At 43.6% G+C, this 15,608-nt stretch overlaps 1 protein-coding gene across 3 annotated transcripts in view; it reads left to right on the top strand.

Moving 5' to 3' along the window:
• The window catches only part of plxna2 (plexin A2), a 219,493-nt gene that overhangs the window by 79,457 nt on the left and 124,428 nt on the right, over nucleotides 1–15,608 (top strand). For all 3 annotated transcript variants that reach the window (XM_039800088.1, XM_039800089.1, XM_039800090.1), the window contains exon 4: nucleotides 8,839–8,973. In XM_039800088.1, coding sequence (XP_039656022.1) covers nucleotides 8,839–8,973 — 135 coding nt within the window. The remainder of the gene's footprint in view (nucleotides 1–8,838; nucleotides 8,974–15,608) is intronic.

The following is a 15,608-nucleotide window of genomic DNA, read 5'->3' as shown; positions in this document are numbered from 1 at the left end:
GGACCACCTACAGCTGACACCTAAGAGCCCTGGAACTATTCCATCAAAGAGCCTTAAGAAAAATCTTGAGGATCAACTGGGAAGACAGACGCACAAACTCCAGCATTCTGGAGGAAACAAATATGCCCAGCATCACTACCATCATAATGCAGTACCAACTCCGATGGACAGGGCATGTCATCCGCATGCCCAACATCCGTCTCCCAAAACAGATCCTCTACTCCCAGCTAAAAGAAGGACAGCGAGCCCCTGGTGGGCCAAAGAAACGCTTTAAGGACAATATTAAGACCAGCCTGAAAAAGTTTAACATCACGTCCGGCGACTGGGAGAATCTAGCGTTGAACAGGGACTACTGGAAAAAAGCTGTGCAGGAAGGTGCAGCACACCATGAAATAGAACTCCGCCGTGCCGCAGAAGCAAAGCGGCAACACCGCAAGGACAAACGGAGACAGGCTCCACCACCACCGCCACCACGCACCACTTCAACCTTCCAATGCCCACATTGCAGCAGCAGAATCTGTGGAACACGGATCGGCCTTTACAGCCACCTGAGGATCCACAAATAAGACAACCCGACAGAGAGGACAGTCACACTCGTTTCGAGTGACCGCCGAAGCGAGTGTGTGTGTGTGTGTGTGTGTGTGTGTGTGAATGATGGTGCCTGTACTGTGTAAAGCGCTTGGAGTAGATGTTAAGACTAGAAAACACGCTACATCAAAATGCAGTCCACTTACTTTGGAGGGGTTAAAAGCAAAGGACAACTTACAAGTATGTAGGAAAATGTCTTTTTTTTTCTTCCTCAAAGTTGTGCTTGCAATGCAAAAGCGATTTTGATGAGAGCCCCCGGCTGTCACAAAAGCTTTTCAAATCACTCGTGCCTCCTGACAAGCTTCACTGGCTCTTAAAATGCTGTCAGCAGTCTGTCGCCTGTCATCTGGCCCAAGGTACAGACCAATCTCAACATCCAATTCAAGGCCATTTACTGAGGCTAAGATTGGTCCCATCAGCCATATTGGATTTGATTGAATAAGGTTTATCATGGTCTTTGTCAGATCCCTCTGACCTGTGTCTTTTTCAGTCGGCATGACCCCACTTCACTACAAAGCTCCATTTTTCCTCAGGGGTCATTGCGTTGAGACGAAGAAAAACTGTGCGGCCGCGGCAGCGGTGGTGTTCTTTCACAGAATCTAATCTAGTGCTTGGGATCAGCCAGATAAAGGCAATGCCTATCACTTCAACATCCAACACCGGTGAACTGGATTAGCGTAGATGCAGGAGATAGCTGCCAGATAGGTGATTTAGGGGAGTTCAACTTTCCCTCCCCACTTTCTTTCTCACGTTGAGCACAATGTGTTACTTAATATCTGCCACAAAAGCACAATCTCCCTAAAATCAACTCCTATTACGCTATTCTGGTACATGGTGTAGGTGGAAGACCAACAATTTGACTTAATCCTATCCTGGTACAAGGTGTTGGAGTGTGCCGCACATTGTGGTTTGGTAAAGGTTCCCGTGCGTAGGTTAGAGTCTGCTCTGCCAGTGGTAAAATAATGTACACCTTCAGAAGGCTCTGTGTTGGTGTTGGCAGGCGGCTGCCTGGATACATGCGCGTCCTGTTTCAGAGAGGCTAACCTCCCTCAAGGCTAAGGTTCGAAAATACTGTAGCTTTTTGTTTCCAAATCTGAAAAGAAAAGCAGCTCTCAGGTAATAGTTCGCAGCTGTGGCCATTAACGGAGAAATGCTCTTTAAAAATTGAGTGGTTAATGTTGAACAAACACTTGGAGACAAGCTGTAAAACAGAGACCAAATCAGAAAATCATCGCTCACAGTGTTTTGCTTTTACAGCTAAATTTAAACACTCATTTTTATGTCTCAGTTGCTTCTCTTACAGTATAGGATTATACAATTTGGAAAGGGATCATTTTGCATTTTGTTGCATAACGGCATCTATAGGGGGGGACCTGCAGTTTTATCCTTTCCCTTTTCTTTTTATCTCTAAACAGCACATTGCAATGTAAACACACATTTGATGCACGTTTACCGTGGATTTATTCAGCAGTTTTCACTCAACAAATTGCTTCACACAGACTCACACGGTTGGGGATCCTGTGTCTGGCATAATGTTCAAACCCAGTGAGACCAAGGGAGAGCAGAGAAAGAGAAAGAGGGAGAAGGGCAGTTTGAATTGGAGTTTGGTCAATCTTCAAACGTTTTTCCAGGGTGCTTACATGGTCTGATCAAAAGCTCCCCACTGGCACAGGCCCTTGTAGCCACAAGGGGAGGCCTCTGATGCCGCAGCCATGGCTTCCCTGCTGGCAAAAACCTCCCCACCCACCTCCCGCCCGCTTATGCCTGACTAGGTACTTTAAGTTTATACATAGAAACAAAAGTTCATTTTTTTTTTTTTAAACCTTTTTTATTTTGGCAGCTGGGAACTTTGCCCCATCTCATGAGTAGTAAAATATAGGTATTCAATACATTGTTTACATTGAGGCTGCTGCTTTCACGAACATAACCGAAAAGTCTCGGAAATTAAAAATGTTGTTTTCAGTACCAAAACTAAATTCTTATATTTCCTAATAAAAGATAACTTTGGGAAACATTTTGAAATGCACATGTATATTAATAATACTCAGCTTTTAATTACGGAAATTAGGAAAGAAATGTAACAAACGTGATTGAATGCATTTAGCCAGCCTTTCTGAATGCTGTGACAATGCTGTAGGACTCCACTTGTGCTGCTCTAAGCAGTCAGGTGTAATGTCAAAATATTCAGTATTGAAAAAATTAAATTTCCAGGACAACCGCTAAAGACATCACTTTCGGTCACTTTGAGTTGTTTCATAAAAACACATTATTTTATGTCATTCCACACATGGCAGTCCACAGCAAAACATTTTTCCTGTGGTTAATGTCGGGAAAATAATGAACAGGACAAACAACAAAAATGCAAACTTGGCTTAACTGAGAAAACAACAACTCAAATCAACTAAAGGTAACATAACGCAGCCTACTCACAGATGTCCTTCCCTCTCAACTGACCAAGAACTCCCTTAAAGGTCCCATGGCATGCTGTTTTTTGGATGCTTTTATATAGACCTTAGTGGTCCCATAATACTGTATCTGAAGTCTCTTTTATATAGACCTTGGTGGTCCCCTAATACTGTATCTGAAGTCTCTTTTATATAGACCTTAGTGGTCCCCTAATACTGTATCTGAAGTCTCTTTCCCGAAAATCAGCCTTGGTGCAGAATTACAGCCACTAGAGCCAGTCCCACAATGAGCTTTCTTTAGGACGTGCCATTTCTGTGTCTGTAGCTTTAAATGCTATTGAGGAGGAGGGGGGGGTGTGGCCTTGACCAACTGCCACTTTGCTTGTTTGCAAGCCATGATGTCTCTCTCCCATGGGTGGGCCAAATTCTCTGGGCGGGCAAAGCAGAGAAAGGGGAGGTAACCTTGCTCCTTATGACCTCATAAGGAGAAGATTCCAGATCGGCCCATCTGAGCTTTCATTTTCTCAAAGGCAGAGCAGGATACCCAGGGCTCGGTTTACACCTATCACCATTTCTAGCCACTGGGGGACCATAGGCAGGCTGGGGGAACTCACATTAATGTTAAAAAAAAAAAAAAACTCATAAAGTGAAATTTTCATGCCATGGGACCTTTTAAATAGCTCCTCCAATCTACTGCGGTCTGTTTAGGCAGACCCATATTCCTCTTGGGGGTGTCTCATTCTCTCATACCTAAAACAAGCAATGACAAAATGGGTCTTGTATCAGTAAACATTAGTACAAACCCGATTTAGTCTACCCCCTCTAACTTGCTAATACATCTAACAAATAAAACAAATCATAATCAACAAATCATTCAGCCCAATACAATACCCCCATACTTAGTTCAAACCTTGACCCCATTGATGATGTCAGCAAGGGCGTAAAAGCATGACGTGCTTTGGTTGCCACCCCCTCTAAAGGCACGGTCACATTACATTTCCCTGTAATTCCAAAATGCGTTTCCTGTTCCGCTACGATCTCCAACCGGCTCCGGCACATTGTAGACTCTAGCGCCTCTCTTATACACTGCTTGTAAATGTGTGATTGCTCTAATCAATGTTTATTTATTGCCCACATTAGAAATGTGACATCATGACCTTTTTTTAAGGGCCAAGTGCGAGGAAATGTCGCACGAAAATATTATGTGTTTGTGCCTTAATTCCTGGAAAGTACGGTGAGTGAGAGATTCAGAAGAAAGAAAACATTTAATTCAAGAAACCTAAAGATTAAATCAATAAACAAAACAAGTGATTAAACAATACTTTTTAAGTTATACAAACAAACCTGGGATGATGATGATAATAATAATAATTTATACTTTATTAATCCCGCAAGGGAAATTATGTTGTTAGAACACACAGGCCTGAAATACACACACATGCTCAGGTCCTGTACATGCACAGATGGAGAGTTGTCAGAGGGAGGGGGCTGCAGCTGTCGATGGACAGGCGCCCTGAGCAGTTGAGGGTTCGGTGCCTTGCTCAAGAGCACCTTGGCAGTGGCCAGGAGGTGAACTGGCACCTCTCCAGCAGCAGCTACCAGCGACCCTCCGGTTCCCAACCCAACTCCCTACAGCCTGAGCCACTGCCACCCCCGTATCTTGCAATGCTACAGAATAAAGATGGAACTTTGGCTAAACAAACAAATGACTAGTAGGGGAAGAAATCCATTCATGGAACAAATGGTGATGGCTCACCCACTTTGTCACAGGTAGCATTTCAAAAAAAGAAAATCCTGTTAAGGAAATGCAGTCCAAAGTTATGTGAAAGTGGTTTGGATTTTGAAAACTAAACATGGTGTGCTCCAGGATTTATAGCTAGCAGATTATGAAGTCCTCCCACTCAGTGATGCCTGGGGACATTTATTTCTGTCCTCAGTTCTCCAGGGCTGTCTCACAATGATTCTGTGCATGTCTGTTTGGATTTGTGTGTACATGAAGGCTAGTGTAGGCCACGTGTGAATGTTGTGAATTTCTGATAATCATTTATTTGACATTCAAGACGGCACAGTTATTTATTTTTATTTTTTTCTTTGCACAAATATTAACTACAAAGGCCATGGTGCTCCTGGGGGTACACTTAGAATGTTTTTCAACACTCTCATCCATCTTCACCTTTTTTCCGCCCTCCTCACTTTACTCGGCTGCAGCTCCCCGACGCTGGTGATAGAGAGAGGCCAGCTAATGGCTGCGCTGTTGAAATGGGGGACCGTGTTAGACTAGGCAGAACCAAGGCCAGCTCTCTGAGGGCACAAGGGGTCTGTTTCAGCGGATGGGTCCTCCTAAAATAGAGGCGCGGTAATATTGTCGGAGGGGCTTGTGGGTATGAATCCAACCTGTTAGCAGCCTTCTCACCTAGCCTGATAAATAATGCAGGGTCAAACAGGGCAGACAGGGGATAGCTTTAAGTACCTGAGAGAGCAGGCTAAAGTAAAGCGATGCTGAGGAAATGGGTGTTTTGGGCCTGAGAGTCGCTTACTCAGGTGGTAGATACAGTACTGTAGGCCAGTAGAAAGGTGGCGTGGGAGTGAGTTGAGGGAGTGTGGTGAAGAGATGGAGATTTTGACAGAATTATTTTTGGTCCAAGCACTGGTTTCTCCATTTTATTTGCTCAGGGTTTTCATTTTCCCCTCTTATTTTTTATTATTTTTTTTTTCCCCAGTCTCTTCCGCCCACCCAGAGTTGAAGCTGGCCTGCAAAGTCCCTCACATTCAACTCACCCACCTCACACACACGCACTCATTTCCTCACTTCCTTACAACGTTGTGGGCGTGTGTTTGTGTCTGCGCGCGTGCGTGTGTGTGAATGTAACGCACTTTGCGAGATTTACTGCTGCTGTAGAAAAGCAGCTTCTTAATGTGAAAAGCGACCGGCTGTGGGTGTGTGTGTGTTTTGTGTGTTCACGGTGGGGTAGTGCGAGTGCTTCTGGAGTGCTTGAGTGTCAGTTATGTTGATTCCATTTCCTCTGTGTGAGCCATAAGCCTAAGCTGTGCGAGGAATAAAGAACATTTTCATACAAAAGAAGCAGAGACTGAGAAACGGACAGTATTTCTGGGAAAAGGGAAAGTCATTTATTTTTTATCTCTTTGTACACACCTCCGCACTCCTGTTTAAATGTGTTTAACAGGAAGAGTTAACTGTGTGGTAGTCTGAATCAACGGAAGTACATTCCCAGAATGATTTCCTGACACGTCCCTCACCTTCCACCCTCTATTTGTTGCCGTTCTCGAAACTCCGTTCGCTTCGGGGAAACAACAACAGACTTCGAGCTAGCAAGCTTCACGCTGAACATGGCGAGTTTAGAAGGAAAAATGGACCGTGCAACAAGACAGGCCTGCTTGGTTCTTTCGGGGAATTTATATTTACTCGTTTATTTGGCGTTTTGGGACCGATTGCTAGGGATTGTTATGGACAAAGTATGCACGGCGATACACTGGTATATTACTGTATTGTGTGAACAGTTAACTTAATTAAAATTGTATATGGCGTTTTCTTTTGCAGGGTGCAAAACAACCCAGAGCGGTTTTTTTTTTCTCCTATCCCAGAATGTATGTGTGGTGTAGCCAGACCTTACGCCGCAGCGCTGTGGAGATAGGTCTCGCATTGCCAGACCTAACTGTTTAGTAATTGCTCTGCCTGGTAAGTGCTTTTGTTGTAGTGTGTAACGAGATGTTATACCCCTGCCTGCAGAGCAGAGGTTCTGTCCTGGACACTCTCAAAGACAGCTGTTTGTGCGAGTGTGTGTTTCTGGCCAAATGAGAATTTAGGGGCCCCTGGACAGTGGTGAGACTGTGTGTGTGTGTGTGTGTGTGTGTGTGTGTGTGTGTGTGTGTGTGTGTGTGTGTGTGTGTGTGTGTGTGTGTGTGTGTGTGTGTTTAGCGATCTAAATTCAGATGAACTGCAGGCGTGCGGGGGGGGGAGGTCGGGTTATCTTGTGATCCCTAGTGGCGGCCTGCTTGGACACATATAACAGCATGACAGACTGCTCCCTGGATACACACACACACAACTTACTAAACAGTAAAGTAAAGAGAACAGCGCTGGTCTGGCCGTGCTTCAGCATGTTTTATGGATGAGCATATTTGCTGAGGTCTCCCATCACACTGCTGTGTCAGTAACCAGATGAAGACTGGCACGGCCCCCACATCCTGCCTTTCTCCTCCTACATATGGTTTTCACATATGTCCTCTTTTTCGATGTTTGGATTAGCCCGCCAGGGTCAGACGTAGGTCAGCCCTGGGACGCTCAACCACGTTTGAGTTCTGCCCCTTAACTGTGCCGCCTGCTGTCCTGTACTCTGCTAACCCTCAGGCTTTGAAGGCAAAGCTCTGGGGCTTTGTGTGAACTAAGATGCCGTTTCTTCTAATTTACCATCCAGCAGTTTTACTCACGCATACACAAAGCCGTGTGTGTGTGTGTGTGTGTGTGTGTGTGTGTGTGTGTGTGTGTGTGTGTGTGTGTGTGTGTGTGTGTGTGTGTGTGTGTGTGTGTGTGTGTGTGTGTGTGTGTGTGTGTGTGTGTGTGTGTGTGTGTGTGTGTGTGTGTTATGCGCGGTTACGTGGAGGAAAATATGCGATAAGCAATAATGTTGAAAATCGCGATAACTATATTACTTGCGATACAAACAGATAGTAAAGTGTACTCAGTTCTGCCTTTCTGCTGCTTTCTGTATTTGCTAAAATATAGCAATGGCTTGTGGATTAAAAAAATAATAATAATTTCCAACATTCTTCTATTGAACATTGAATTGAACATAAAAGGCACCACTAAAATAGAATGAGTTTCAAAGTTTCCTACTGATACTCTCTTTCAACCATTTCCCAATGCGTTTATCGCGCAAGTTTATATTTCGACGGCGATAGAAAAGCGATATATTATGCAGCCCTGGTGCACATTTGCTCGCATGCCCTCCCACCTTCCCAGTTGATCTCCTTTTGACAGACATATGGCCTTGACTTTCCCCTCTGTGATGTTTTATGGAGAGTCTGGCTGCTCTTTGGTGCTGTCACCATCTGAATAGATAGATGAATGTTTGGGTGGAGGGAGGCAGGCAGATCCGGGACGGGACGGACAGATGATAGAGCCATCAGCTTTCATGGGTGGAGGAGGGCCTAGTGACATCACAGAGACATCTCTCACGCCCAGCATCACGAAAAAACCCACGCTGCCCCTCAAGATTTACTGTCCCGGTTATATATTTGTCCAACGAGGATCTGCTGAATAAAGAAGAAACAGGGCTGGCGAAGGACCATTTGGGTTAGGGAGGGGGGGGGTCACGTACCTCGGATAAGTCATTAGAAGGCTTTTCCACTGTTTTTGTAGTAAGGTGGTCTTGGCCTCAAGTTTAAAGCTTCTCTGAGGGAATACATCACTCATCAGGAGAGAGAGGAAAGGAAAACAGAGCTAAGGTTTCACCAAGGCCTAATAATATCTGCACATCATTCTGAACAGTTGTTCCTATGTGGAATCACAGTGGGCTGACATGAAATCATACAATGAGTGCCACACATTTTTGGGGAATTAAAAAAGAAAGTCAATCGATCAACCCTCTGCCGTTTTTTTTTTAATGCTTCACTCTTTCACTATCCAAACAGCCACCGTCACGGCGTACCTCCACCCACCTGAATCTCCAAGTGTAGCTAAATGATAACGATAGATTGTTTTGCAAATATTGTTTCACCCACGTCTGACATCCCTGTCAATCATCCTTCGTCTGTTTTCCCACCCCTGCTGTCGTACTGATATAAATAGCAATCATGGACCTGTGTGTGCTCTGTGTTTTCTCAGATCCGCGTCGACGGGCCTCCTCACGGCGGTGTCCAGTACGAGACGATATCGGTCATCAAGGACGGCAGCCCCGTCCTGCGAGATATGGCCTTCTCTCTCGACCGCAACTACCTCTACGTCATGTCTGAGAGACAGGTAGGTGTTGGAAAGACGCATGCGTGCAAACCTCTGCTTGCTAGTTATATACAAGTGCCCTCGTGCAAGAAAATGGATGGTTTTAAGTGTGTCTTTTTGGGCGGGTGGGGGTGTGTGCGCATATGTTTAAATGTCAGGAAAAGTGTGTGAGATGGCCCACCTCTCAGCATCACCACCACCACCACCCTCTGTTAGCTATATATAACCTGGGTGGCACAGCGGGGGACACTGTGACAGCGTTTGATAATGAAGGAGAACAATGAGGGCAGGGAAAGAGAAAGAAATAGAAAGACAAGGTAGAGAGAGAGAGAAATAGAGAGAGAGAGAGAGAGAGAGAGAGAGAGAGAGAGATGAAGGGCACTTGCCGGCTGGCTGGCTGAGGTAGAGTATAAGAGGAAGAGTGATGAGGGAAAGAGGGACAGCTGCAGTGTATGACTTGGAGTAAAGAGAGACACTGAGCAAAAAAAAAAAAGAGACCGAGTGCAAGGTCATCCTTTCTCACTTCTAATGAAGTGACACAGCATTGCGGGGTGGGAGGGAGGGAAGCAGCCGATGGCCATCAGTGCAGCTGACATACTGAGTAGGGTTGTGAATCTTCAAGCAGTCAGATACGTATGAACTCCCCTTTGTATTGTATCTGCCCTTAAAGAAAAAAAGACGCTTCCTGAATGCGGCCGGGTCTGAACACAGCAGACGCCTGTCGTCCACATCCGCATCGCGATGCATCGATGCCTCGATTAACATCCACACCCCTAATATTAATTAGGCAACAGGCGAGGGCATACAGTACAGGCCAAAAGTTGGGACACACCTTCTCATTCAATGCATTTCCTTTTTATTTTCATGACTATTTACATTGTAGATTCTCACTGAAGGCATCAAAACTATGAATGAACACATATGGAATTATGTACTTAACAAAAAAGTGTGAAATAACTGAAAACATGTCTTATATTTTAGATTCTTCAAAGTAGCCACCCTTTGCTTTTTTATTAATAAATTGACAAGGCACACCTGTGAAGTGAAAACCATTTCAGGTGACTACCTCATGAAGCTCATTGAGAGAACACCAAGGGTTTGCAGCGCTATCAAAAAAGCAAAGGGTGGCTACTTTGAAGAATCTAAAATATAAGACATGTTTTCGGTTATTTCACACTTTTTTGTTAAGTACATAATTCCATATGTGTTCATTCATAGTTTTGATGCCTTCAGTGAGAATCTACAATGTAAATAGTCATGAAAATAAAGAAGCACATTGAATGAGAAGGTGTGTCCAAACTTTTGGCCTGTACTGTATACCGGTGGAAGGGGACACAAGGACAGAGTAGGGGTGAGGAGATGAGAGGAGAGGAAAACACGGTCGCATAGAAAGGAGATGAAAAGAGGAGGGAAAGTGATGGGAGGAGAGGAGGAGCGGCAGCTGCAGGGGAGCGTGGCAGCGCAGCAACTCCAGAGACAGACGACGTGCGAGGCTGTCAGTGTGAGGTGATAGATTGCCGTCCTCTCTCCTTATCTCCTTCTTTTAACACACTTAACAACTGGCTGGCTGGAGCTCCCAGGTTAGGAACCGCGGTGGGAGGATGTGGTGTGAAGGAGGAGTTGTTTAGACCATGGCGTGCATTGCTGAGAGGAGTAAACAGGTTTACTATAATATATAATCCCCCCATCCGCATCTGTGACTATCTGTGACACAGCTGGGCTGTGATTTGCTTTATTCCACTCTGAAAAACAACAGTAAAAGATGACTGAAAAGTTGCTCAGTTTGAGTCAGACATATAACAATGTCAAATGCAATCCCATCACCAGCAATAGCTCCGTACTTTAACCAATATTACTGCTGTTATTTTTTAGTAAGAAAGACATCTGAACAAATGGAAGGCCAAATTATTTTAAATCTCAATAATCGGTTGCATGTTTTTTCATACAAAAGGAGCTTTATGCGCAACCGGATCAAAAGTGTGGCTAGCGATACTAACTAACTTTGGAAAACCGCTAGCCGCTAGTGACTGGTGAGGAAGAAAAAAAAAGTTAATGTCAAGCCCTGAAGGCATGACATAGATTTCACAAATAAAGACGAGTTTGTACTGAATCTCAAGTTTGTTTCCCATATTTACTAAATCCTTTATTCCCACTTATTCCGCAGATGAAACAAGCTTTTGATGTTGAGCTCATAAATGCTAGTCATCTGAATGAGAAGTGATGTTGGTGAATATTATTAGCATTCAGCATGCACGCGCTTCTGTCTTGCTCTCCAGGGGTTGGGGAGGATTGAAGCAGACGGACACACACACACACACACACACACACACACACACACACACACACACACACACACACACACACTAAATGCTCTCAACTACTTTGGGGATGTTGCATGTTCAAGGATACCACTTGATAGTCACACCTGCCACAGTAACTGGATTGGGATTTAGAGTAGCCACACACATCATTTTTCCATACGTTTGGCAAATCCAACAGATGTGTTTTTACATGTGATTCTGGAGAGTAACATTTAATTGCTTATTTGAAAAAATCCGGTAACGCTTCATAATAACCATCACTAATAAATGGTAAATTGCTAGTTAATTAAACTTTAGTTAATAGGTATTTTACTGTCAGCACACAATGAAATGATGATTTAAAATGTTTACTAATTATTAGTAATGTTATAAGTAATGTTAATTTATCATTAGTTTAGTTGCATATCAAATATTAAGGTTATAACGTTAGACGGTTAATACTTCAGTTAAGTCAGTGATTAATAATTGTTTTGCAAACCATCTATAAACATTATTTGGATGGCTATTATAAAGTTGCAACTAATGCTTATAATAATACGTTAAAATGATTAATAAATGGTTTATAAAGCATCAATTAACATTAATTTGGTCCCATTAAATCTTTCTTTTGCGATCTATAAAAGAGATGATTGTCTGAGCCCTGATGAAAGCTATCTAAATGTTTATAGATGCTTTACAGAGTTTATATTAACCACTAACATCATCGTCATCAGATGCAACTTCATAATAGCCATCCAAATGGTGGTTTATAAACGATTTCTTAATCATTAACAAAAAGGTAATATATTATATAAAATGTTATGATGTGAGCAACACACATTATAGCATAACTAATAATTAGTCAACATTATTAATTATCATTTTGTTGTTAGATAACAGTAAAATAACTATTAACTTAGGTTTAATTAACTATCAATTTACCATTTATTAGCGATGGTTTATTCAAGTGTTACCAAAAACTCTACCACAAAGCTGTTATCCAGAAGGTTTTAATTTAATCTGGCTAGAGGGAACTGCACATAATGCCTAATATTAAGTGTATCTAGTTTGACGTAACCTCTTTCTACACAGGGGGATGACTTTAGGATGAATAGTAATTTTAAATTGCTCATATTATGCTCATTTTCAGGTTCATTATTGTATTTAGAGGTTATACCAGAATAGGTTTACATGGTTTAATTTTCAAAAAAACACCATATATTTGTTGTACCGCACATTGCTGCAGCTCCTCTTTTCACCCTGTGTGTTGAGCGCTCTCTGTTTTAGCTACAGAGTTAGGCATCTCACTTCTAACCCATCTCTTTTGGGAGTCGCACATGCACTGTAGCTAGGTAAGGACTACAAGCCAGTCAGAAGCAGAGTGTGAGGGCGTGCCACGCTAGCAGCTAGGCGAGCATTATAACGTGTGTTAAAAAGTGACGCATGTTCGTCTCTGAAGTAAAGGCTGGACTACAGTAGAGCTGTTTGGAGCAGTTTGTGAACAGTGTTTTCTGTTGGAGATGGTAAGTCCCTTTGGGGTGGACTTTAGGCTTTTTCACTTTGTAAACCTATAACGTGCCCAAAAACGATATATAACACTATAAAGGAAAGGGGAAAAAGCCAAAAAGCATAATATGAGCACTTTAATAAACATTACACACTATAAATAAAAGACACAGCAGCCACCTTTAAACCTGCCCCTTCGCACTAGCATTCAGTGGAAAACATCTATTTGACCTTTATCATTGTCCTAAATGTCACCCCGAGTTATACTTGAAGTCAGACATACAGAACATCACGGGATCTATCTCGTCTGAGCTCCGCTTGTTCCGATGTGTCTGTTTGAGGCCAAGCGCATCGTGATGGGAGACGGTTAGAACAAAGGAGGGATGATATCAAACAGAAAGCAGGCCAGATTTGGCTCCAGTTGCATTTCCTACTCTGAATAACAAAGAGGCCCTCTGTGTTTGGCACAGTGGGGAAAGAGAGAATACAGAGAGACCGATGGAGAGACAGACATTGAATGAGACAGAGAGCGAGAGAAACAGACAGAGGGAGACGGAGAGAAATTGGGAGAGCGAGAGTAATATTTGCTCAGCGAGGCCATGCTCCAAAATCTGGGCTCTTGCTATCTCTCTCTCTCTCTCTCTCTCTCTCTCTCTCTCTCTCTCTCTCTCTCTCTCTCTCTCTGGTCCTCACACCTGTCCGTGTGTGTGTTGTGGCGATGCCGAGAATCGTGGGATGTGCGAGGCCTTTGTAAACACAAACACGCAGACAGGCACCCACAGGGACACTACTCGCGCACAAAGCACATGCTCCCTCCATTCCCATTTACATAGGTACCGACAAAATCCACTGGCTCTCGCAATCACATGTACACTCGCACAAAACAAACAAAAAAACCTATAATGACAGACACGTGAGAGCACCAGTCTTCCATTCAGTATTCAAATGGAATCTCCGTAATGCTTTTGGAGGCTTTTCATCAAGTTTTTTCTCTCCCCCCACATATATATATATATATATATATATATATATATATATATATAACACCTAATGCATATGTATAGCTATTCTTCAGTCTCATTCACTGCCCACCCCGAGTTGTCTTCCAATGTGTGAAATAACTTTCCGTTCTCTCTCTCGTTCTCATTTGTTTCTTTCTCACACCCCCAAACATATTTAATAGCTCCCTGTTTCACATGCTACCCATGGTGCTGCCATGTTAAACGGTGCTTTTGTTTTGTAGATGTAACGACAACAGCATCCACCATATTAATGATGTGGTGAGATTGACCCAATGCGAGGCAGCGCAGTGGAACTGATGAAAAGACCTGGCTCACTGACTTTCTCTTCTCCAGGAGCAGTGTGTGTGTGTGTGTGTGTATGTGTGTGTCTTGTAGGGTGCTGTATCATTACTGACAGTCCTGAAATATATAACAGCGGGTTTTCATCTCAAGATTTATCTTCAGACATCTGTGTATATCCACCATGGTGCCTCTATTGGAAAAAAACAAAAAAATCTTCACAGGACTCACACTCTGAGCTTTGGGTCTTCCAACTGTCCTTGTGCATCCTGTGAATTTGCAGATCAGTTGTATGGATTTCTGCCACATCACGTGTATGAGTCATGCTGTGTGTGTGTGTGTGTGTGTGTGTGTGTGTGTGTGTGTGTGTGTGTGTGTGTGTGTGTGTGTGTGTGTGTGTGTGTGTGTGTGTGTGTGTGTGTGTGTGTGTGTGTGTGTGTGTGTGAGAGACTGCTTCTATATTTAGATCAATAATCCCGAGATTTTGGTACTTGGCTGGGTAAAGATGCCGGCGGCAGTGACGGAGAGAAAAAAAGGTCATCGCTGTTTCGGGAGATTCAGCTGAGCTGCCTCCCAGACACATCCTCAACTTTTTTCCTCCTCCTCCTCTTTTTTTTTTTTTTTTTTCCCCTGTCTTTTTCTTCCGTCAGCGTCATACGAAATGCCCCCTGTAATGTCTTACATTCCTGAAACACCTCACTGCACTTAATATTGCATCAAAAGCTGTGGATTTCAAACTGAATACCACATCTTCCACTGCTGCAACAAAGCACACATGGGTGTGTGCTGCATAAGTTTTACATGGTGAAGCACAGGGGGCTTCAACCCTTCATCAATAAACCCTACTTTGCATACAGACGGATACATTGTGCCTACAGCAATACTTTAAAGCCACAACAATTCCAGTGGAGGCTCTAATCAAACAGGTAGAAAGGGTACTCATGTGTGAATGGCAGCTGGAGCAGAGCTAAACCACTGGTGCTTTTGCCAGCTCATGCAAATTCAGTGCGTTGCATCTGCATGTGTGTTTGGCCTGGCCTCGTTCCCACCAACTGGAGCCTCTCTTTCTCTCCGTCTCTCATTTATCACCCAGCACTCCTTTTTGTTTCTCTTTCTCATGTTATTTCTTTCTTTCTTTATTTTTTTCCCAGAATGTGTAAGCATGAGAATGCAAAAGGCCCTCACCTGTTTCTGTGACCAGTCCTGTGTTTATGGACGTTTGTGTGTGCTGTCATGCATTTTGGTAGTTCAAGCCAACCGAGGGATATACAAGCATGCCTGACACTATGGGCCCGCATGAGGCCTGGAGCAGCATTTCGTTCTCTTTGTTGTCGGTTTATCAACACAATGCAGCGCGCTGGGATAAATGGCGACAACTACTCAACTATCGAATGGGGTCTTTTGGGGCCTGGATTATCAACATTTTTATGAGGCCTTTTCATTTCCTTTTTCCCTTTTGTGGTGTATTGTGCTGTTGTGGCCGCTGGCACCCAGCAGTAGGGAGAGCGCTCATCAAACACGGTCGAGAATCAGTGACTGCATTATGTCG

The sequence above is a fragment of the Perca fluviatilis genome, chromosome 5 (genome assembly GCF_010015445.1).
Source record: "Perca fluviatilis chromosome 5, GENO_Pfluv_1.0, whole genome shotgun sequence".
Taxonomy (NCBI): Eukaryota; Metazoa; Chordata; class Actinopteri; order Perciformes; family Percidae; genus Perca; species Perca fluviatilis.
This window is presented reverse-complemented; position numbering and strand designations above follow the sequence as displayed.